A 24,715-nucleotide genomic window follows, 5' to 3' on the forward strand; every position below is an offset into this window, starting at 1 on the left:
GTTCGTATCCCATGACAAACGCAACCTGCAGCAATCATATCTAAATCATATCTGCATTTTTGGTCACTTCTGCACAATGCATTTGTTGATTTTTTTTTAAAATTACAGTTTTAAACTTAAAATTTTAAATCAGTGCAAGATACAGTTACCTTATGTCTTAAAAAAGCATGCTTGCTGAATAGTTCTGGTTGTGTTTTTGATTACTGTTGGAAAAACTCTTGCATAGATGATGCTTTTCCGATATTTGTGGTTCTCAGTCCCAATACGTGGGCTGTTTAAACCTGTGCTGCCCCCTGCCCATTCATGGGATGACAAGAACTCTGTATTCCTTGTGAGTGGCTTCTTATGCTTGCTGCATGGGTCATGTATTGTGCTACAGCTTATGCACTGAAGCAAGAAGCCACTATCTAGATGAGTCTTGAGCATAATAGCAGCTGGTGGTTGTATCTAATGAACCTGTCTCATCAGCACAAAGGCTGCTTCTGCTTGTGCAACAGAACTTCCCCTTCCTCTTCTCTCTCCCTCTCCCACCCCCAACCTGCTCTGGATGCTTAGGGGAAACCCCAGAACAGATCTGAGGGGAAGTTCTGTTTTGCAAGTGGACATTGTTGTGTGAACAGGTTGGTTTTGTTGGATACAACCCTGCGTTCTTTGTAGGACTTGAATGTAAATACTTGAACGTTTGCTTTGTTGATTTCTAGGTGTTCCTTTCCCAAAGAACTTCATGTCGGTAGCTAAAACGATCCTAAAGCGTCTCTTCAGAGTTTATGCTCACATCTACCACCAGCACTTTGATCCAGTCATTCAGCTGCAGGAAGAGGCACATCTCAACACATCCTTCAAGCACTTTATCTTTTTTGTTCAGGTAACTAGGCATGGGGTACTATGACTTGATATTTCCCTGCAAGATGGAGCATGGGCTCACATTCTCTCTTGAGTTTTCTGTTGCTTATTGTGGTAACTAGGGGCTCTTGTATTCTTCGGCACATTTGAAGTTTCTCTTTAACGTGATTCCAATGATTCTAACATGAATCCCAATTAAGTTCTATGTCATGCCGTGAAGTATTGGAGAAAAGGTTTGGAGCTATTTATTTATTTGAAAGACTTATATACTCTCTCTTAATCAACTAGAAAATCAAAGGAGGTTCTATAAAATATAAAGCATTAATTTAAAAATACCAACAGAATTAAACTTTTAAAAACAAGCTGGCATATTTTTTTTAAAAAAAATAGGTAAATAAAATTAGTAGTTTAAAAACAAATATACCTAGTAAAATTACATGTTTGGGTAGGCTTGCATAACAAAAAAGATTTTAGCAGGTTCCAAAAACTGTACAGTAAAGCCACGTGCCAAATGTTTTCTTTCGTGATCTCCTTAATGTGACATGAATGGTGAATATGCATAACTAGAAACCTTTGTGCACTTTAACTGGATATTGAAAAATATGCAAAAGTGATTATCTGATTAAGATAAAAGCAGTTCCTTTAGAATTATATATCTGCTGAAATCCTTCTGTGTGGAATAGAAATTTGTCTTATCACAGATTGCATGGCAGACTTCTATTGTTGGAGGTGTTTGGTAGCATTTGGCCACCAACCTAGAATTAAAAATATTGCTGGATTTCTTCATGTGCCATGTGCAGTCCCACATATAGATTCTGCACCTAAGTAGTGCAGGTTCATAAATATTCTAGAGTTCTAACTGGGAACCTGGTGATCCTCTCACATATCAACAAGAGGCAAGTGAACATGCCTAGAGAAGTGAAATGAGAATCTCACTTGGTTCTCTTCTGATCTCTGCCATAGCAGCAGCAAAGGCAATGCTTTCTGTGAAATCTCCCCACAATGAACTTTAATATCTGTCTTTCTCAGATGGGGGTCTTTCTTTTAGTCTTAGTTTAGGGTGTGCCTTGCCCTCATTTACGTTCTTCCTTGCTGTGTTGACTGCTTTTACTTCCAGCATCAGGTAATTGTGTTTTCAGTTCCTTAGGCAGGGTAAAACAATGATGTTGATAACTAATGGATATCCTGCTAAATATTGAACTGAATCATTGGTCTATTTCTGCCTCCCACAGGAATTTAACCTTATAGACAGAAGAGAACTTGCTCCACTTCAAGAATTGATTGAAAAACTCACTTCAAAGGACAGATAAGCAGAAGTGAATTTGTGCAAATCACTTGTTTGGTTTAAGCAGGCATGTGGTGTTTTAGGGATTTGAGCTGCAATCCTCTGCACACTGATTAAGATCCATGGAACTTACTCCTGAGCAAGCGTGTGGAGAGGCTTGCAGCCTTTTAAATTTTTGTTTATATTTTTAGAAAGAAAAGGAAACCTGTTCTTGTTTTTTATTTGGGCAACCTAGATCCATTCTCTGTGCTTTTATTAGAGGAACTCGTTTGTCTTTAGTGAGACACACACAGTAAATGGCTTTCTGTTATTGTTTGTTGTGTAATCTTCTTTTAGCAGATGTCGAGTGTTTATAAAGGGGGGTGGGGAATACATGCTTGTTGGGAAATGTGACACTGCTGGTTGTATGGGTTCTGCGTTGCCAGTTGCAGCCCATTCTCAGAAAGTCCTTTAAGAGACTTGACATTCTCTAAGTGCCTTGGCAGACTCTCTTCTGAGGTACAAAGCACATACAAAGAACATTGCTGGAACCAGAAAACACAAATTGCTACCCAGGACTTACACTTCTTGTTAGATATAAATAAATATGTGTAAACCTTTTTTTTAAAAAGCCATAACTTCTATAAGTGATCTCCAGCTTTTAATGCAAAACAATGCCTTTAGAGATGAATGTGGGCTACAGGAGGTGGGGAGAGAGGGGGGCTCATTTTTCTTTCTTTTTTTATGTCCTCAGAAACCCACCCAACGTCTTGCATCTGTGGAGGACTAAGGACAGCATGGGGGTTGACCACTTTCTTCTTTGTTGCTTACATTTGTTCTTCAAACATTCAACTTTCCTTTAGATTAGCCAGCCTGATTTTGATGATCAAGGGAGGTCAAACTGTTTCTTACCCATATAAATCAGTAGCCTTGCCAGAGCATCAAGAGGAAACAAGGGAAAGTTGTTTATGGAGAACAGCAGTGGTGTTAACAAGGATTTTAAAAATACTTTTAAATCCACCATAGTCATTTTATTGCGAGTGGCAGAAATCTCACTTGACGTACAAGTGTGGGCTCCTTAGTTGCAAACTGCCTCAATCCATTTATCGTATGGAACACTTGCCATTCCATTCATCCTGAGCGCATGGTCCCACTGCAATCCTAACTGTACACCCAAACGCAGCAGTTTTCTTATATGGCACACACTACTACTTTTTCATGTGTTGAGATGTCTCGGTTTACTTTTACTCACACAAATTTTGTATTTTGTCACTCTTTCTTTGTCCCCCCCCCTTTCAAATGAGGAGATGACCCAGTACCTTATAACCAAGCACCTAGATAACCATCACCTCTTGGTTTATGGATGTTTTTGATAGCACATTGGGAAACCCAAGACTTTTCAGAAGTTCAGAACATGAGCTGTCTCTGATTCCCACATGTTCATATAATTGTCAGGTTTAATTCAGAGTTCTGTATACAATCAGGTCTTTCACATTTGCAACTTACCACTTCTCTGATTATATAGTGTTAAATCTAAAATGTTTTTTTTTTTGCTGATGCATCATACTCTCCAGATGTTCTTAAAGTTCTTAAACCAATTTGCACAGAATGATTTAAAACGGAGTTCTGTGTAGTACAGAGATAGTCTTCCTTGAGTGAAATTGATCTGAATCTGAAAATTCACAAGTAGTATCTTAGTGAGTAGGCATTTCAGACATAAGCTGTGTGCCCATGCATGTCCCTTTTAAAATTTTGTGTGCACAACACCTTCCCATAGCATGTTTTTTTGCAGTGTATGTAAGTTACATATGCACAATGTGTGTTTTAAGCACTGCATTATCAAGTATTCAACACGCTCTTGAGCTTAAGACGTGGTCTTGAATTATTTGTAACTCAGTCATAAAAGGAAAAACAAGAAATGCTGTGAACTAATCTAGGCTTACTTCACCTTGATAATTAGGTAGCCCTTGCTCATTGTACCTAATGTACATATTGCATGGAACACCATAATTCTGCATGTAGATTTAGCAAAATAAATGATCAGCAGTTTGGGTACTACTTAATACGCACACACGGTATTACATATGCTAATCTTTTATGGTATTACACATGCTAATCTATGTCCAGGCTTGATTTTATAGAAGTCAGGCTTACCATTCTGAGATCAAATATTTAAATAGATGTTTGAGGACCTTTTTTTAAGAAAATGGAATTTACAGACAGCAGTTTATAAAGAAGGAAGTTACTATTTAAATGTTTCCCACTGATGAGCAATTTCAATCCCTTGAAATATTACTTTAAAAAACCACACACACACAATTTTTAGGGACAGTTGTGAACCTATAAGGTAAGTCTGTTCTATAAAGGTACAGTGAGAGTATATTAAGTTTCAAATGCTCATTGTAGGGGGGCGTAATTTGGTTTGCTTTTGTTTGCTGACTTCTTGGTTGGATAACAAAAGGCTGGAGATCACTGTCTGAGAGTACATTTAGTTAAACTCTGCTGATTTCATTAAACTTGAAACGAAAACACCGAAGATATCTCTTTGTATTGAACACAGAGTATATCTTTGTATTGCATTGGGAACTTTTAAATTTTTCGGTGATGGCCTTGAGACACAATATATACGATTTTACCAATGCATTCAAACATAAATCCAGGTCTCCTTGATTTTTTTTCATCTGACCAAGGATCTTGAAAACTGAACACCTTAGTATTTTAAAATCCACAAAATTATAGTCTGGATCTGGGTTTCAATCTTGAAGGGGGTACTCTGCTAAATGCCAGGTTGCTTTTTTATATATTAAACATTGGATATTCAGGCCTTGGAATGTAGTCACAGCCAGCCGTTGTATTTTAACAGCTTTTACATTGTGGAGGAAGAGCGAAGGAGCTTCAAAAGTTTGAACCAGTTTTACTCTTATTTCAGCCTTCAGTATGTTTCTTTGTTTTGGTGATGGGGTTAATAACTTCAAGAGGCAACCTTCCTCAATCTGATGAGACAGAATAAAATTGATGGTCATGGAAGTTGATGCAAGTCCATTAAAGCCATTGTGTTGTGCTTTCTTAGGCCAGTGAACAAGAATTTACATTGTTAAGACAGATTTTTTAATTCTCACCATAGAAATTGTATGTCTACTTTGCATATTCGTGTCAGGGATCCATGCTCATTGCGTAAATATAAAAATGTCCCACAATATTTTAGTGGTAACTCGGCTTTAGCAAGAAAGCTTTCAAAAGGATAAATAGCTCTTCTGTAAGTTTATGTCAAGTTTTATTTTACTGCTTACTATGCAATCTAGAACTCTGAATATTTGCAGTTACTTATAAGATAGAAAACCAGAGACTCTTTAATCTTTTAGAACTGAAGTCTCTCTCTAAAGTTCCCTTTACAGGCAAAAGGCCAATTTGCTGCTATTGACTCTTCTTACCTTTTCAGATTTTTCCTCTCTTTTCCTTGAGCTCTTGCCTTGAATTGCCATACAAAGTTTTAAGATTATTTTTTGATTAAAAAAAAATCAGTTTGGGAATGTCTTAAACCAGCTGACAAGTATTCTTTCCCCTGGAATACTATATTATAGGTGAAATTTCTGCTTTCATATTAAATCAAAACAAAAAGGTGGACCTGCCAAGTTTTCAACTGCAACATTCCCATGTTCCTTAATATGTTCATTTCTTTCCATTGCATTTCTTTTAATAGGTAACTATTTAGGGTTTTCTTGACTGCATTGCTGGAACCACTAGCCACCTTAGGAGTGAGATACGTAAATTTAAGTAAAAGTTTAGTTGGCATCTTATTTCTGCCAGTTGTGCACATAGTTTCATTTTTTGAAATACAGTTCCCTCCTAAAATGGCAAAGTAATTCAACTTTTGAAACTCTTCGTTTGCATGGTTTTTTCTTCTTCTCCAAGAACACTGTCCTTTCAATAGTTTTTTCATAGATAACTGTATTTTTAGGGGAAATTAATTTTTATAGCCACTAAACTGTACTCATTATTTTTGTACATGTATAACTAGGTCATTCTGGGAACACAAATCTTTTGAAAGGTCATTTGGTTCCATTTTTGATGACATTTATTCACAGATGTTGTGTTTGCTAAATATTGCCATAAAAATCAATACTTTTTAACTTGTATTGTGAAAATTAAAAGGCTTGAGTAAATATTACTCATTGGTAGACCTGGTACATGCAGACAGACCTGCCTAACTCTTACTAAGTGGCAAAGCCTTAAGTGCAGTGGGGGGAGGACAGGAGACAAGATAAAATATAGGACCACTTGCTTGTGCTCTCCTAACAGGGAACATCCAGGAGCATGGAGGTTTCCTGATGTACACTGCAGAGCACATCTGCTATGGCCACAGATTGCTGCCTGAATCAGGCTAGGTCTGTCCAGCCAGCATAATCAAGCAGTCCAGCTTGCTGGACTGCACCACCTCAGGCTACAATTGGTGATGGTAAGAAGGGGAAGGAGTTGCATCATCATGGGGTTGGGCAACGGGGTGAGGGATTTCCCTGCAAAAGAAAAAGCAGCATTTGGGGTAGAATGCTTAAACTGCAAACTATCTTCTAAAGATGCTTTCCATCTGTAAAGAGTTTAAGCTGTGGCAGGAGTATTCACGCATGCAGCTCTCTCTCTCTCTCCCCTTGGCAGCTAGAAGCAGTACAGGAAAAGCCTTACAATTTAATTGTTTTGAGTGCATAAATTGGTTCCGCTTGTACTTGATTTTATGCTGTATCAGTCTTGCCTTCACGTGTGAGCTCACTCAGTGACCCCTTCTCTAAACCTGGTGTTGGGCCTGCTTTTTTGGAAGCAAGAAGGTATTGCAGATGCAACACTATGATGTCTGCTTCTTTTAAATACTTCAAAAGCAGCTGGACAAAATAGGCTTAAAATATAAAATGCAACACAGAGACCTGTACTGTACGCAGACTGTGCCAATATTACTTCAGTTTGTAGTCATTATTGATCAATACTTGTTTTAAATGAAAACAGCTTTTTGATTTAAAAAAAAAAGTTGAATGTCTGAAATTCTGCAACACATGTATTGGAAAGATGTAAATAATGTATACAGATTGTTGTAAGTGATGGGATGAAAAATATATATAAATTCTAGGCTTTTTCAGTAAGGAACTGAATGCTGTTTATAAGAAGAAAAATAAATAGCTATGTTTGACCACGATTGTCTTTTCTTTCCCTCCTCATCCTAAACTGCAGTTATTCAATGGATTACATCCATTATGTATCTGTACATTGTACACATCTGAGCATTCCACATACAATTTACTTTATGTGATTACCTCACCTGAATTTGTGAACTATTTGTATTGCAGGCAAATCTAAGAGCAATAAAACAAACCTGATGTCCTTCCATTTTCCTTAACTATTCTAGCCCCAAAGTTTTGGCATACAACTGAAGTTTTCAAAATGGGAGGCAAGCCTACCCAGAAATTATAGTCAGTTTTGCAAAACAGAAGTCCTTCCTCAGCTGTACTCAAACTCAGACATGGGCTGTTTCCCCATCAAAATGGTGCTGCTTCCAGTACAAAGCTGGAATGTAATAATGTGGCTGTTAGGAAGGAGTGCTGGAATGCACTAGTTTGGTTTCACTTTTGGTCTGAAGATACACGAAACAAAGCTGAAATTAAGCAAGATTGGTTTGGTTTGGTGCCTCTTGAAGACTGCTTAGGAACCTGGGAAATACCAACCATACTTGAAGCAGACCCATTGAAGTGGACTCATTACTTGAGTTCATTGAATTCAGTGGGTCTGCTTTAACATTGGGTATCCCCTGTGTGTTTATGTTTAAATGTGTAGCTTGCTCTTTATTAAGGATGCCAGGGTGGGTTACAAGATATTAACATAAAACAACAATCACAGTGAAATCTTACAAAACCATTGTAACTAAATTGTCTTAAAACTATTGCTCCCATCATTTAACAGTTAGACACCATCAAACTTGCATAAGGGTCTGAGCAGAGATGCTTTTAGTTGGCAATGAAAGGTAAATGAGATCTGTGTGAACTGCACTGTAGAGGAAGAGGCATCTCCGTTGGCTGCAAAATTTGTGCCCCTGGTTGCAGCAAAGCAAGAAAAATGTGTACGGATTCTAGAATAGTTTTGAGCAACACATTTGGGCAAGAAATTTGTTTAAAGTCAGATTTGCCTTTAGAAGTGGTCTACATCCAGTAATGCATGTGGGAATTTCTACAGAATTTCTACAACAGTTTACATCTCCTGTGTGAAATGCATGCCACTACTAAATCTTGGATGGCTTGGTTGTTTTGAGCATAACCTGGGCAACAGGTTTCTATGGATGTCTCATTTTGTTCCTCTAGCCTTTCTTCCCAGTATTTGTTTGGCGTTTGCTGTGTTTTCTGCGCAAAATGAGCTCTGTGTGGGGTTGGTGTATTCATTAGCATTTGCCCTTTCCAATTCAATCCTTAATCTCTCCGATGTTATTGCTGAACTCAAGGTTACCTGGTTCCTATTCTTCAGAATTTTTCGAAGACTAAAAAAACCCCCAACCAAACAAAAAAAATCCCTGGAAACTTAAAAGTTTCTATTTCCAAATGCATATGCAAACCATGTGAAAGGCACAGGAATCGTACATCTTGAATTGTTTATATTGCTAGATCACTACACAGCATTTTCTAAGGAATAAAAGAACAGGTCTCTTCCCTCACTTGGATGTCTTAGGCAGAGGTGTAGCTAGGAGTTGGCAGAACTGCCCCCTGCTGGTGTTGACTATGGAGTTTATGACGATATATGTGTGGCGACATGCTCGCTGTTGCAGTGAGATCAAACACGGGAAAAGCCACACACCTTTCTCACACCATAGCACAAAAGTGGGCCTTTCTTCCTCACTTTGAGTATCTGGGTCATGCAAAATGTAGTAATTTCGAATATGGCTATTGCAGTAAAGTGATTGGCGGTGGCAGCAATTCAGCTCCTTGTCAGGGATGCAACAGATCCCAAGTACACCTCTGAAAAGAGATTAAGTGAAGAAGGCTATTGATGGTTGGTAGCTGTGATGGTTACACGGCTGGAGGTAGCAATGCTTCTGAATACCAGTTTTTTGGAAACCACAGGAGGGAAGGAGTGTTCTTGGGCTTAGATCCTCCTTGCAGGTTTCCTAGACATCTAGGTGACCACTCGTGAGAACAGGGTACTGGACTAGATGGGCCATTGGCTTGATCCGGCAGAACTCACATGTTTTTATGCTATCCTGAAGCTGGATGATCTAAAACCGTATTAAGGGAGAATTTAAACCGGGGTCGAGAGCCTTCCAGATGTTACGGAGACTCCTAACTCCCATCATCCTTAACCAGTGGGCCGGGCCTCAGGTCCACCATCCCTGATCCACAATATGCGTGGCTTCTCCCGTAATTCCAGGTCTCAAAACCTCCTAGGCTATATGCCTTTTCAAAGATCACAGCAGAAAAAGACCACAACACGCAGCATTTAATAATAATAATTTATTTGTACCCCGCGCATCTGGCTGGGTTTCCCAGACACTCTGGGCGGCTTCCAACAGATATTAGGATACATTAAAATCTCACAGATTAAAAACTTCCCTGAACAGGGCTGCCTTCAGATTCCACACGGAGGGCGCCACTACCGAGAAGGCCCTCTGCCTGGTTCCCTGTAGCTTTGCTTCTCACAGTGAGGGAACTGCCAGAAGGCCCTCGGCGTTGGACCTGTTATAAAAATTAGGTTCAACCCCAGAAGGGAGTCCATGAACCCGGGGGAGAGCCTTAGTAGGGCTCCCCTCCTCTCAAGAGCACTTATGAATAAAATAGAGACGATACAGAATCTCCCAAAGCAAGGCAGTTGCCCTTTATTTTATTACTGCTGCAGCAGGGTGTCTTTGCAAGCAAAAAGACCACGAACAAAGGTACACCAGCTCCTATATACACTTTTTGAAATCCCCCCCCTCCAGCTCAAGACCACCCCTCCATACATTAGAATTACATCACAAATTGGGAGGGTCTGGTAGCAGTCACCTGAGCATCTTGGACCCTGCCCCCATGTCTCCTCTCGCCCTCCACCAAAACCCATCAATTGAAACAAAAGATATTTACATTTCCCTATATCCCAGCCAAGTTAATCACACCTTTTTGTCTGACACTCAGATATCAGGATGCCAGAGATTATCACTCAGGCAGAGGGCTGCTGAGTAGCTGGAGGGGCACCCCCCCCCCTTTGTTCCTGAGACAAAGAAATACTTGGTCAGTTGGGAGTGAGGCCTGTCTTCCTGTGCTGGTTTTCAGACATGTGGCCTTATTTGTTTTGGTACATTAATAACAATTATTATATATAAATAAAACACCTTAAAATTCTTACAACAGACCTCAGTGTCCAGGCTGAACGATGGGGGTGGAGACGCTCCTTCAATGTATACAGGTATACATTTAAAATTTACTTCTAAGAAAGCTTTAAAATCTCCTCCTGGAAGACGGAGTGCGAACTCGCCCCAGAAGCCTGGCAAGCTGCCACGGCAACGACATAACTGCATCAGGGGGTCGGACTAGATGACCCTCGGGGTACCCCTTGTAACTCCAGGATTCTACGACCCAGGCCGATCCACGCACTCACAGCTCGACAGCGCTCCCTCCGGCTGCATCCGTTGCTCGGTGTGTGATTGAGCTTCCCTTCCCATGGAAAGCCGGCCCTTCTGAGGCGAGCGAGAGCGGTTTGTTTTTTGCTCTGCGGTCGCATTGTGCGCAAGCAGCGGTTGGTCGCGCGCGCTTCGCCATATGCTTTATGAGCCTCTCGGGCACCTGTAGGGACTCCTCAGGCGGCTGAGGAGGGGAGAGAACGACAGCTGCGGCTGCTATTATTATTATTATTATAAGGCCGTTATTGAGGTGAAAACGAGGCCGGAAGGAAGGAAGTGATTGGACGCCCTCGGGTGACGTCACTGCCCGGCATAGCCAACCCCGAGCGACGCCGCGCCAAATTCGAACGGCGGCTGGCGGGACAAAGGGGATTGGCCGGCTGGCTGGCGCGCGCGGGGAGGCGGGCTTACGTAACCTAGGCGTGCGGGAAGACCGGAGCGATCCCGCCTAGGTTTGTCCTCTCAGTCGCACCGTCTTCCCCGGGAGCTTCTCAGCTTAGCCGGTAGGCAGTTTCTATGGCAACCCCACCTAAGCGGAGCCGGGCCGAGAGCGGTATCAAGAAGATCGCCATAGAAGGCAACATAGGTGAATTGTCTTTTATTTTCGCGGTTTTATTTCCCCCCCCCCGCCCCCGCTTTTCAGCAGTGTTGGTTGCGGGTGGGGCTTCCAATGGCGGTTTACAGAGAGCAGAGGATAAGGCCATAGCTTCCTTCTCAAGAAGCATGGCATAAAAGGAAAAGCGGGCTGGGAGAGAGGAGGGGAAAAAGCGCAGGCTCAGGTGTCAGTTGTTCGACATGGTTGCGAAAGTTATTGTAATAAAGAACTGGCTGGACTAGGCAGCAGATATAAAACAAAACGTGTGTGTGTGTGTGTGTATATATATATATACACACACCCCCATCCACCTGCCTTAGCTGGACAGCCCTGGTCCATAAAGTGCTGACCCGCCACCATCTCCCTTGGAGCTTAGAATATCACTCCACAAGTGGACTGAGCTGCTGCACCAGGCAAAAAGAGAAAAGAAAAGAAAACCCTTTGCACCTACCAAGTTGGAATGCCAAGATGCTGCAGGTGCTGCAACCTTCCAACAGCTTGACCTCACCCCCCAAAGGCACACTCCATTGTCTCCTGAGACGGACAGAAAAAGTGGTCCCATTTTTATAGCTGGATGGAATGAGAAATGGCTGCTGCTTCTCCTCTTTCTGGATGACAGTTGTGGGAGGTGTCTGTAAAACATGGGAAGTGGGGAAACCTTGGGACCCAGTTGAATTACACTCTTCCATGGCATTGGGCTCTCAGTGCAGGGCAGGAGTTGAGGAAGAATTGACCTTAAGGGCCTTATAAGCTGAAAGGAGAGATGGTTCTTGCCTTGGGGATATGGTATGGAATTGATTTGATATATTATATTACCATGCTGCTTTTCATTCAGATGAATCCCAAAGCGGCTTATGAACAATAAATAGCAATAACATGATAGAACATCGCAAATGCAGCATAAATCATATAGAACATAATAGGTCCCCAAAGCCACAGTTCCACCCCCTCCACACTCCGTAGTGGGGTTCCTGTGTCTTTATATTGTATGACAGGCAGAAATGCTCAAGCTCTCCCCACTGCTGTGTTGAGCAGAAGTGTGCAGCTTCTTTCCTGGCAGTGCAGTAGGAACCTGCTCCCCGCCTCGCCCCCAAATTCTACATATTTAATTTTAAGGACTTCCATGATACTTTCAGGTTTACAGTTTCTTTAAGCATACAGTATCATTCAGAGTTCATGTGATGTAGCAGAAGAATGCTTGAAATGGAAGATGTCTTTAAAACTCAGATAGCTAAACAGCTTAAAAAGGTACCTTTGTCTGCACACAGCACCTGAGGCCAAAAACCATGACATATATCATCTCAAGATTGTTATTATCGTTTATATAGTGCAGGAGCTCTGGCAGGCTCTGGGGCAGGAGCGGTTAACCTGTAGCCCTGTAGATACTTTCTGACCACACCCATCAACATCTCTAACCTTTGGCCATGCTGGCTGAGACTGATGGAAATTGTAGTCCCAATGCCACCTGGACAACCAAAGGTTAGCCATTCCTACTGTAGGGGTTTGACAAGTTGCAAAAGAGTAGGGCAGTAATATTTGGTGTACATCAATATAGATCTATGGGAGACGGGAAGTAGAGGTCCACTATTGAGCCCCTCAAGCCTATAATTGTGGGTGTGCATTCTAAATTGGCTTCTAAAATTACCAACTATCTGAACTTGAACCTAAGTTTGTAAATTTGAAAATTGTCTTTATATACTCTTTTCATTGATTTAGCTTTGTATGTCCTTGCTTTATCTCGCCCCACCCTACACCCAAACAAAAGACGCCTCGGCAATTATTCTCTCATCACTCATACAAGCACACCCTGTTTTTCCAGCGAATTCGTCTTCAGGTGTGTCCTTAAAACTTCCAATTTTAAATGTGAAGTGGTGAGTTGGGAAGAAACTTGAAGACTTGAGGTGCTTCACAGTACTTAAATTAAAAAGAAAAACCCTGTCCATAGATGTTACAGCCTAAAAATCCAAAGCTATCAGGCAAGGAGAAGGATATAGAAAGGAGATAGAATTAAGCAAAAAGCAGTAACCGGTGAAAAGTGTGTAACAAAGAAGAAAATTGAGTAACAGAACCCAAATGTCAAAATAATAATAATAATAAAAAAATCCTTCCAGTAGCACCTTAGAGACCAACTAAGTTTGTTATTGGTATGAGGTTTCGTGTGCATGCACACTTCTTCTGAAGTGGTCTCTACGGTGCTACTGGAAGGATTTTTTTAAAAAATAATAATTTTGTTTTGACTATGGCAGACCAACACGGCTACCTACCTGTAACTACAACCCAAATGAACAGCATAGTTGAGAATAATAGACAAACTGTGTCTACTATATTTGCCACACTGCCTATGTTGGGAAAGCAGAGTATCATTTGAATATATCATAGTAAGATGGAGTGGAGAAAGAAGGAAACCAGAAAGGAGATAAGGTAATTACTTTGATTTGTGATGGACGCATCCTGTTTGTCCCTTCCTTTATTTTGGGTTCACATGCAAGACTAACATGGATATGACTAGGCTACATGGTTGCAGTAATACAGACCTTGGGTTTGTCCCATTAAGCTCTTATGGCCTTAAAAGGTAAAGGGACCCCTGACCATTAGGTCCAGTCGTGTCCGACTCTGGGGTTGCAGCGCTCATCTCGCTCTATAGGCCAAGGGAGCCGGCGTTTGTCCGCAGACAGCTTCTGCGCCATGTGGCCAGCAGGACTAATCTGCTTCTGGCGAACCCGAGCAGCACACGGAAACGCCGTTTACCTTCCCGCCGGAGCAGCCCCTATTTATCTACTTGCACTTTGACGTGCTTTCGAACTGCTAGGTGGGCAGGAGCAGGGACCGAGCAACGGGAGCTCACCCCGTTGCAGGGATTCGAACCGCCGACCTTCTGATCGGCAAGCCCTAGACTCTGTGGTTTAACCCACAGTGCCACCTGGGTCCCTTATGGCCTTACGTCTTGGTAAACATATGTAGGCTCATTCTTCAATTCAGAAAATAAATGTTATACTGTCACTGAAATAAAACACCAAATCTGTGCCCAGATGATGAAATTTTATGGCATGTAAAGCAATGCTACAGCAAACAGTGTTCCCTATATCAGGTACAACGTGATGAATAATGTTTATTTCATTTATGCAAATATGTATAGATGCAATTTGCACAGGTGGGAGTGAAGCAGTGGAGGAAACTTTTGTGGGGTGTGCTATTACCTTACACCCTACCCTACTCAGATATTAAAAAATGAAAATTGTTTCCTTGTTTACATTCAACAAATAAAATGTTTCAATTACATTTGTTCTGTCAAACATTTCCTCTTCAAATCCGTCCCAAGCACACGAATGCCAGTTTGATCAAAATAGATTTTATGTCCACAGCTGCCGGCAAGTCTACTTTTGTGAATATTCTCAAGCAAGCCAGAGAAGATTGGGAAGTTGTTCCAGAACCAGTAGCAAGGTGGTGCAATGTTCAGAATTGCCCTGATGACAATGAGGTATGAGGAAATATGATTCTGTGTTTAGGGGCGACAAACAGACTTTCTGGAATGCAAAGTGTAAATGGAGTAAAAAATAAATAAATGACCACCAAATTTCAGTCTAGATCAGTGGGTGTATGATCTATATTTTATGCATACAAATCTTTGCACAGTTCTAGATTGAAAAAGAAGAACTCTGCTTTCATTCACCCATGACGACAAAAACATATTGCAGAAGTAGAACTGCAAAAATAAATATGGAAATGACGGTTCTTTATGCAAGGTTGCTTTATTTTCATAACTTCACCCATTAGAATTTTTATTTCTGACTGTAGACAGAATTTCTTCACCAAAATGTTACTACAATCACCAAGTGGGTTGTTGTTTTTTAAAAAATATATTTTGCTTCAGCAGTTGAAAAAGCAAAAGGAAATTAAGATTATGTTAAATAAACTTCTCTGTTTTTAATGCTAGTGCAGCAGATCTGCTCTCTAGTGGTCAGAGTCATGAATGCCAATGCATAACTGTGTTTCCAGCAAACTATAAATGAACTATTTCCAGGGTTTTTGAGGTACAAATATATTTTGATTGGGATTCTTGAGATGTGGGTTGTGATAAGTATCCATTTAGTCTCCTGATCTGAAATAAATGAAGACAGACTTCTCATTGCTTGGGGCCTTTAAATGCCTGTTACAAGGTCCAGAATCTCTTTTTCCTGCACTGGAATTCACAGTGCATGGTCAAAAAAGTAACTTCTTGGAATAGGTAATTTTAAGTGTTAAATGCATGAAATGAATTTTTGGGTAACTATCTTATGCCTGTAACATTTGGTTTTATGAAGGTTAGTTACCAAGCAATACAGTCCTCATCCAGGTTAGAGCATTTCTGTTTCTAGTGGAAAATGTCATGACATAACAAGCTAAAACTTTACCTTCATATGAGGGTAGGAAGAATACTAAGTATCAAGATTGGGTTGTATGCTTTTGTATGTTATAGGAGCATGCTGCCAACTGCTTTTGGACATCAGTAGCAGCTGTTACTGAATTGTCTCCCTCAACAGATGGTATGAGCAGGGCCAGCTTGATTTTTAATGTAACTGTCTCATGGCAGGAATAAAAAGTGTCCTCAATAATAAATAATAATAAACTTTTATTTATATCCTGCCCTCCCCGACCGAAGTTGGGCTCAGGGCAGCTAAGGTCAGATATATAACAGTAGTATAAAACATTCTCTTCCGTTTAGATTGTTGTCATGAAAACTCTTGGAAGCCAATCCTTTTTTAACTCCTAAGGCAGAAAGTGTTTTCTTTGAGCCAAATCCCTAGACTTTAATTTATTTTGTTTGGTTGAAACCTTCAGTGACTTGTCAACATTTATTACCAGATGGTTGGTTTTTAGCCAGTGTATCTCACTTCTCTTCCTACTGTTTGTGAGTTTAATTTTGGGGCATGCCTTCTTCCATCTTCCCTGGGGCTGCTTAAGAAAGACCCGTTTCCCCTGATGGAGGGCAATAAGTGCTGGAGCTCAAGCCAAAGGAGCACACATACCAGTGGCTCCTGACAGAACCAACAATGGCGGCCTGAGAGAACTGTTGTCACAGCCTCTTCCCAACCTTCACTGGAGCTCTGTTTGAGAACTGAGGGAAAACAGGCCAGGGAGCTTGTGCCATCAACTGCCAGTCAGCCTGATTGAATTCTGTCACTCTGTTTTTGTTGATCATTTTTTAGATGTTAACCACTTAGACCAGGCATAGGCAACCTTTGGCCCGCCAGATGTTTTGGCCTATAACTCCCATGATCCCTAGCTAACAGGACCAGTGGTCAGGGATGATGGGAATTGTAGTCCCAAACATCTGGAGGGCCGAAGGGTTGCCTATGCCTGATTAGAAGTTTTACTCCTACCAGGCTCTATGTAAATTTTGTTGAATAAATAAAAGAAAGAACAACTTCATTCCTAGGAAAAGACTTTCTGTAGTAGTTGTTTGCACCCAATGAGTGGGGAGAGTGTGTCATGGAAATCTACTCAATAGTGATCCAGAGCAGAATTCCAATGTATAGTTAGCCGAGTAAAAACTTAAATGCGCTGCAGAATTCCCGAAAAGTTGACCAGAGGCAACTGTATTTCATCCAGCAGAGCTTTACTGCTACTGAAGGCAAATGAGCATAATGGTCACAAATCCAATACAGTCACACCTCGGGTTACAGCCGCTTCAGGTTGCGTTTTTTCGGATTAAGAACGCAGCACTTCTGGGTTTCGTCACACGCGCAGAAGTGTTCTGCGATGTTTGCGCATGCGCAGAAGAGTTCTTCGTGCATGCGCAAAAGCGCCGCTCTGGTTGCAGACTTTTAAGGATGTGAACGGCACCCCGGAACGGATTTGTTTGCAACCAGAGGTACCACTGTACTGTCAGAATTGGTACTGTCCATAAGAAATCCAGTTGCAGCAGACTTACCGGTAACTTCAACTTACAATAACTTACAATAAGTCTAAACCTTAACACTAAGCATACTGTGTACAGAACACCACAACAGAAGGAAAAGAGATAGAAAGTGAAAGTGAAACCCAGGCTCCTTCTGGCCTTACTTTTATTGTCAGCATGACCTTGACAGAAGAGATAAGCCAGCCGTACTCAGCTTCTCTGAAGGAATAGCCCAAGCATCATGAACTTTCTTGTTTCTTTCACACAGAGAAGCTTCCAGAACCCTCTTGAATTAAGTAGAATAGGAAAGATCTGTACACATCAGATCAATACTTTCTGCACTGAGAAATGCAAACTGACAGTGTTCTTGCTATGGCTTCAGATAATGTTGGACTCCCAATACCCATCTGTGCCAGGTAGCTTGGCCACTGTCAGGTGGGAGGTGTAGCCTGTGGGGAAATGCTCAGGTGCCGTGGTGGGGAGCCGGCTGGTTTGCTTGCAAGCTAGAAAATCAATAGGTGAATTGGGACACGCAAAATAAGAGTGTCAAGGCTTGTTCATGTAACACCATATTCTGGTTTGGTGTTTCATGTGATTGAATTGAAAGTTATGAAGGTTCTAGAAATCACTGGCCACAAATCTTCAGTCTATACCTGACATTGCTGGTTTTTGTTCACAGAAGAAACTGACAGTGACATGGCTGCCTTTCTGGCAGAAGTTATTCCACTAATACATATCAGTTAGTTTCTGTTTGTTGGCGAACTTTAAAATGCAGCTGAGGAGGTAAAGCTGATTGAAGTTAGGACATCCTGTTAGAACTTGGTGGCCTTGGAATATTTTAACTGCAGCTTTTTTATTTTAAAAATGCTACCTTTTTAAAAAGTCACTTCATTCGTATTTTAAACAGGAGCTTACTTCCTCTCAAAAGAGTGGTGGCAACTTGCTTGAGATGATGTATGAGAAGCCAGAGAGGTGGTCCTTCACTTTCCAGACTTATGCTTGCCTGAGCAGAATCCGGGCTCAACTCAAATCTTTTGATGGGAAACTCAAAGAAGCTGAGAATCCCGTCGTCTTCTTTGAGAGATCTGTTTACAGTGACAGGTTTGTATGTGTTTCTTGCTAATTCTTGCAGTTCCTTTCTTTTATGTGTTGCTCCTAATGGCCGTTTCAGTTTGTAAGACAACAGCTTTCCTCCTCTGGATTGTTACAACGATGTTCTTGACACTGGAATGGAACAGAGGAAACATGTGTAGAGTTGTACCTTGGAAGTCAAATGGAATCCATTCTGGAATTACCTTCAACTTCCAAAACATTTGGAAACCAAAGAATGGCTTCTGATTGGCTGCAGAAGCCACGTCGGACATTTGGCTTCCAAAAGAACGTTCGAAAACCGGAACAGTCACTTCCAGGTTTGTGGAGTTCGGGAGCCAAAACGTCCGAGTACCAAGGCGTTCAGGAGCCAAGGTACAACTGTATATAAAAAAGTGGCGTGGAGGGAGAGAAGCAGGTGTTGTTAGCTGCTGCGTTGATTGCAATCTCTGTACAGTGGTACCTCTGGTTACGAACTTAATTCGTTCCAGAGGTCCGTTCTTAACCTGAAACCATTCTTAACCTGAGGTACCACTTTAGCTAATGGGGCTGCCGTGCCGCCGCCGCTGCACAATTTCTGTTCTCATCCTGGGGCAAAGTTCTCAACCCGAGGTACTACTTCTGAGTTAGTGGAGTCTGTAACCCAAAGTGTTTGTAACCTGAGAAGAAGAAGAAGAGTTTGGATTTGATATCCCGCTTTTCACTACCCAAAGGAGTCTCAAAGCGGCTCACATTCTCCTTTCCCTTCCTCCCCCACAACAAACACTCTGTGAGGTGAGTGGGGCTGAGAGACTTCAGAGAACTGTGACTAGCCCAAGGTCATCCAGCAGTTGCATGTGGGAGAGTGGGGACGCGAACCCGGCTCACCAGATTACGAGTCTACCACTCTTAACCACTACACCACACTGGCTCCACTGTACCTAGTTCTTGAAATCGCAGACCCCTAGAACAGGGGCCAGCAAACTTTCAGCAGGGGGCCAGTCCACTGTCCCTGAGACCTTGTGGGGGGCCGGACTATATTTTTTTGGGGGGGGTGGGGGAGAATGAACAAATTCCTATGCCCCACAAATAACCCAGAGATGCATTTTAAATAAAAGGACACATTCTACTCATGCAAAAACACGCTGATTCCCGGACCGTCCATGGGCCGGATTTCGTAGGCGATTGGGCCAGATCCGCCCCCCAGGCCTTAGTTTGCCTACCCATGCCCTAGAAAAAACACCTGAGTGTTCAAACTGAATCTAGAAGGGTTTGGCAGCTTATAAGGGAAACTGTATTAGAATGCTCCTGTGTAAAATGTTATGCAAGATAAATCCGTCATTTGCCTTTAAAAACAGAAGGGATGGCCACCATCTTGGTACTGAGCAGCTGCCCCATCATCCTTGGGCATATTGTTGCCCCTCCTCCTCAGTTTGCTCAAGGAGAATCCATACACAGACCATTCAAGAAGTTGTCAAGGGAATGGAGTGTTTGCAAGTTGATAAACAAGGCTTGGAGAGAGCCACTCTGTTTCTTCGTTTGTAGGCTCTCCTCCCATTGGGGAAATGTGTTAACCCAAAGATGTACAGGTTGCCTAGAAGATACTCAGACTGTGGCAAGTGCCCAGAGAAAGGGCATTCCGTACTGGTGGGGCATCCGCCAAAACACATCATTGTTCACTCCCCTCTGTTATTCATTGAATCCACTCTTCTACATAAACAGCATTCAATGGTTTACAGTTTCATCCCTAGTCATTAGTTACCTATCACCACTTGTCTTCCCTTCAGCAAATATTCTTACATCATTTTTTAGAAAGGTTAGAAAATGACATTGAGCTTGATTGCCTCCTTTTGTGTAGGTACATTTTTGCGTCTAATTTATATGAGACGGACTGCATGAATGAAACCGAGTGGACTATTTACCAAGACTGGCATAACTGGATGAGCCAGCAGTTTGGCTCAAGTCTTCGGCTGGATGGCATTATTTATCTCCGAGCTACCCCTGAGGTAAGTAATGAAGTTTGTGGGCCTGTCCGACAGCAGAGCCTGTGGGCCCTCACCTCTGTCAATCAACCTAATCTTACTGAAAAGGCGGTGTTTGTGTGAGAGAGAACACATTGGGCTGCGTCTTAACAAGTTCAGGTGCTGTCATGCGCCCGTGTGACTAAGGATTACGTTGTGCCTTGTGTACAGGTGGGTGTAGGATTGCAGGTTTAGGGTGAGTGACAATACAAAGAGTTCTGTGGCACCATAAAGACTTCCTGCAGCACAAGTTTCTGTAGGTCTGTCTGTGTTAGCTGGTGTGCTATTTTGTTTCGCTTTGCAAAAAATGCATGCTGAAAAATACATACAGTAAATGAGGAGTCTTTCTGGTGCCAGGTTGATATTTTCTGCAACACATATGTATTTTATATACCATTTCATACATTAAAAGTCTCTATAAGCAGTTTATAAATGAATCATCAGCCTTAACATGTTTTCCCTTTAAGGTTAGTGTAATTGTGCCTTTCCCCCTTTAAGATTATTATTATTACTGCTTCATTCCAGTTGTGACTTCTTTATTTTTAGAAATGCTTGAATAGGATTTATGTGCGTGGGAGGGATGAAGAACAAGGCATTCCTATGGAATATCTGGAAAAACTTCATTACAAACATGAAAGCTGGCTCCAGCACAGAACATTGCGGTAAATATTAAATAGATTACGAATTTAAACCGGTGGATAAGATAGTTGCCATTGCTGAAAACTATAGATATCTTACCTAACTTTAGAAACTTTGCCATGTATATTTGAGACCCTAATTTAAAAGACTGTAAAGAATTCTCAGCCTGGGCAGCTCCCACGATCGGAAATGCAACAGCAAAGGCTGCAATCCTGTGCACACTTCCCCAGAAGTAAGATCCATTGCCAGGACTTACTTCGGAGAAACACGCGTAGGGTTGTGCTGCAAACTTCAAGAAACAGACGTATTTTTGTAATTAACTCCCTTTGCCCTCTTCATGTCTTCAGTTTCCCAATTCAGATGTCCAGTTTTCTTTACAGAACGGATTTTGAATACCTGCAAGATGTCCCTGTTCTAACACTGGACGTAAATGAAGACTTTAAAGGCAAGAAAGACAGGCATGAAGATATGATTGAAAAGGTAAAAGCCGCCAGAAAATATTTAACATTTGCCTTCTTGGACGACCAAACTAAACTATTTTAAAAAGCCCTGGTGGTTTAATATGTTGATGGTGGAGGATGAAAGTCCACACATACAAAGGGGGACATATGTAGAGTGGTCCCCATCCATCAGAGTAAATGCAGAACCCCTTGCAAATACAGGAATTTTCTCAGTTCACTGGAATCTTCATGCCCAGCCTGTAGCAAATAGTTTTCAGATACATTTTCCGTATATTCCTCTTTTTTTCCTCCTTTGCACTAAAAGCAGTAGTTGACCTTTTAATTTTGGTTAGCTGTCTGAGACAGAGCTTTCCAAGCTTTTCATGTTGGTGACACACTATTTAGACATGTATCATTTCGTGACACGGTAATTCAGTTTTACTAGCAAGCCGGAGGTTAAACTAATCTCTTTCCAGCCATAGGAGGAGTGCAGGGAGCATTCGCGTGACACACTAACGTGTTGCTACACACAGTTTGCAAAGCTCTGCTCTTGAGATATCGTTGCATTTTCATAGTCATATAGGTGCACAATCTGCTTCCACATTTCTGAAAACCTGAAGGAAGCTCCATTGTCCCTTGTCACTGTTGTGCAAAGTTTTTGGCCACATTCACACATGAGCTAAACGGTGGTTTGTTTAAGTCCTTTATGGTGGTTTATTTAGGAAGACTTGAATAATCCTGCTCTCATTGTCATATTGATGCAAAATAGATCAAAAGAGTGATTCCTTTCTCTCCACCCCCAACTGCTCCACACCCAGTTTTGCTGCCCAAGGAACAATGGTCTGCAGTAAGGACTTGAACGGTTCTGCTCTGCCTTACAAAATGTTGTATTTTTCTCCAGAGAGTGCTCAAGGAATAAGAGAGACCTGACTTCGTTTTGGTGATTGAAGAAAGTTTAAACTTTCTCAATTAGCCTGTCATTTTAGTGATGATTTTGCATCCTTTGTATGGAGTTCTATGTTTTATTGTATATGTTGTTACATACACACTGCACTGATATTTTATTTGAGTAGGCGGTATAGAAATGTTTTAAATAATAAGTAAATCCACAGCAGCTTCAAACACTCAGCCCTCTTCATAAGTTTACGGGTGAAATCACAAGGCCCTTTCCCTCTCTCTTGGTCACTTTTTGGAACGTTGCTATGATTTATGTTAGTGTGAATTTTGTGCCATCTTTGGGAAAGTGATCAGAAACTTCACTAATGTTACTCTGTATGCTGCCATGCAGTGCTTGTTTTTAACCTGAGATGGTTGTGGTATTTATTAATGTTGGCTTTCTTTAGTACTTCTGGCCACTGTTCACATTGTTTTCAGTTGCCTGGGAGAACTGGTTGCTTCAGGGCTTCTGAAGCTAAAGCAATATGAATCTGTTCAGTCCCTTAAGTGAGAAGCTACTGGCAGCCCCTAAGAGATGGGTGGAGTTGGGGGTGATTATTTGAGGTTAAAATCAAACCAAACCCTGAATCCTTTTAGGAGCTTTTTCAGTTTAAAAATGTGTTACTCTTGTGGCAAGTTACCGGGTAGTTATTCTGTAATATGAAAGAGACATTTCCCAGAACCTAGCAACCAGCTTTTTTTTTTTTTATTCTTTGTCACTAATTTTTGAAAATTCTGTGCTTTTGTCTTTGCAGGTCAAAGAATTTCTGAGCACTTTGTAGCCATTCCCGAAACCACACTGAACTTGAGCATTCCTGGCATTCATATTGCATAGTTTGCGTTGCCAATTCTGTTTTTGCTTAAGGTGTCCGAGGGCAGAGTCCAGCTTTCGTTGCATTGTTGAACCTTTGCAGTGGACTGGTTTTTTATAGCATTTCTATTGTATTTGGCTTTCTTAGGTGAAGTGTTTGGAAAGACCCGTACCTAATATTACAAATCAGAGTTCAGGGAGTCCTGCGAAATACATTCTGCTTGCGACGTAAATGAAATAGGTGGAACTGTTTACTTTTCTGGAACTGAATTCATGAAACCTGTGTGAGAACGTTGGACCTCTTTGTGCAGTGTGCACACTCACAAGTTGATTGCGATACTCATAAAGTTCCAACAGCAGTGGGATCATACTAAAGGGATACTGTTTCTGCTCACCTTGATTTTGTATGCATGTGTGGTTAGGAAGGGGGACATAGGGCCTGCATTTTGTCCAAAGCGGTCTGCGTGTGTAAGGGGTGATGATTTCTTTTTTTTAAGCCATACGCAAATCAAAAAGCAACAGCATTGTAGTCAGGTGTGTGTTTGTCTAGAAATTAAGGCAGTTCTTAAAGGCAATCCCTGGCCCCCGCTGCTGTTTTCCAAGATACTGCTTTTGCCTGCTTCTGTAGAGAGGCACAGCAATCCAACCAGGTCAGGGACGGGGAGAGAATCACTGAACTGAAAACTTAGCCGAATCCTGCAGCCTCTTCTTAACTTAAAGCCAAGGCGCTACATACAGAAAACTAGAGGCAAGAACATGCCGAGTAGGATTCCTCCCCTCCTCAAGTGTTTTTAATGAATTATATCCTATGGGGGTAGTGGCGGGATGGGGCCGTTTAATGACTCCTTGCTTTGTTCCTGAATTGCCCCTAAATGTGGTTTGTTTTAAACATTCCCTTTCCCATCGGGGCTGTTTGAGGGAAGGGGAGAGTGGGTGGGCATGTATGCATAACAAATCTCGTACGCACTAATAACGGGAGTGTGATGTTTTATGAATTTTGCATCCCTTTGCATTGACAGAAAGGGAACCTTTGGAATAACCATGGCTTGAATTTTTATTCTTAGAACTGATTTTTTAAAAAAAACATTAAAAGTTACGAAGGATCAAACCAATTGTGTAGCCCTCTTGAAATATGTATTTATTTTAATGCAATGTATTACTGCCTGGATGTAGTTGGCCTTGAGGTCATTTTAGCACCCGAAGATTCTACAGTGTTAGCTCTGTGATCTGTGTGATCATGTTGGAAACTTTTGGCTGAAATAAATATAGAAGCGTCTTCAGTTCTGCGCCACTTAAGTCATTTGTCACAATTCTTCGCATGTTTGCAGCCTGGATTTGATGCTCATTTCCCCTTTATATCTAAACTGCAAGCCTTACCCCCCCACCCCCACCCCCAAATATCTGAAATAAGCAGGATAACCTACATTCTTCGCTCCACATACATTCTGTGTTTAGACCTCAGCACGCTCTGTTTTGGCATAGAGTGAAGGGGGCTGGGACCAGATCAGCACTTTTCGTTTTTGTCCGTCTCTCCGCTTATACATGCATAGCAGCTGCTGCTCTATGCATAAATAGCCAGAGGTCTCCAGCAACAGTCTCC

At 41.6% G+C, this 24,715-nt stretch overlaps 2 protein-coding genes across 3 annotated transcripts in view; both read left to right on the forward strand.

Annotated features, from left to right (window-relative positions):
• MOB1B (MOB kinase activator 1B) overlaps nucleotides 1-3,363 on the forward strand; it is a 28,356-nt gene extending 24,993 nt beyond the window's left edge. Inside the window, exons 5-7 of one of the 2 annotated variants that reach the window (XM_033160885.1) lie at nucleotides 702-865; nucleotides 2,076-2,159; nucleotides 2,862-3,363. In XM_033160885.1, coding sequence (XP_033016776.1) covers nucleotides 702-865; nucleotides 2,076-2,153 — 242 coding nt within the window. In that variant the 3' untranslated portion in view covers nucleotides 2,154-2,159; nucleotides 2,862-3,363. Of the gene's footprint in view, nucleotides 1-701; nucleotides 866-2,075; nucleotides 2,488-2,861 lie in introns of those variants that run through there. The other variant, XM_033160884.1, reaches the window with a different exon arrangement.
• A 7,738-nt stretch (nucleotides 3,364-11,101) lies between these two features.
• DCK (deoxycytidine kinase) lies at nucleotides 11,102-24,395 on the forward strand. Its single transcript, XM_033160886.1, has 7 exons — nucleotides 11,102-11,313; nucleotides 14,685-14,800; nucleotides 18,108-18,301; nucleotides 20,127-20,274; nucleotides 20,836-20,951; nucleotides 21,309-21,408; nucleotides 23,060-24,395. Exons 1-7 carry the CDS (start codon nucleotides 11,244-11,246, stop codon nucleotides 23,084-23,086), a joined length of 771 nt encoding a protein of 256 aa, XP_033016777.1. The 5' UTR covers nucleotides 11,102-11,243; the 3' UTR covers nucleotides 23,087-24,395.
• The last annotated feature ends 320 nt before the right edge of the window (nucleotides 24,396-24,715 follow it).

The sequence above is a fragment of the Lacerta agilis genome, chromosome 9, assembly GCF_009819535.1.
Source record: "Lacerta agilis isolate rLacAgi1 chromosome 9, rLacAgi1.pri, whole genome shotgun sequence".
In the NCBI taxonomy this organism is placed as follows: Eukaryota; Metazoa; Chordata; class Lepidosauria; order Squamata; family Lacertidae; genus Lacerta; species Lacerta agilis.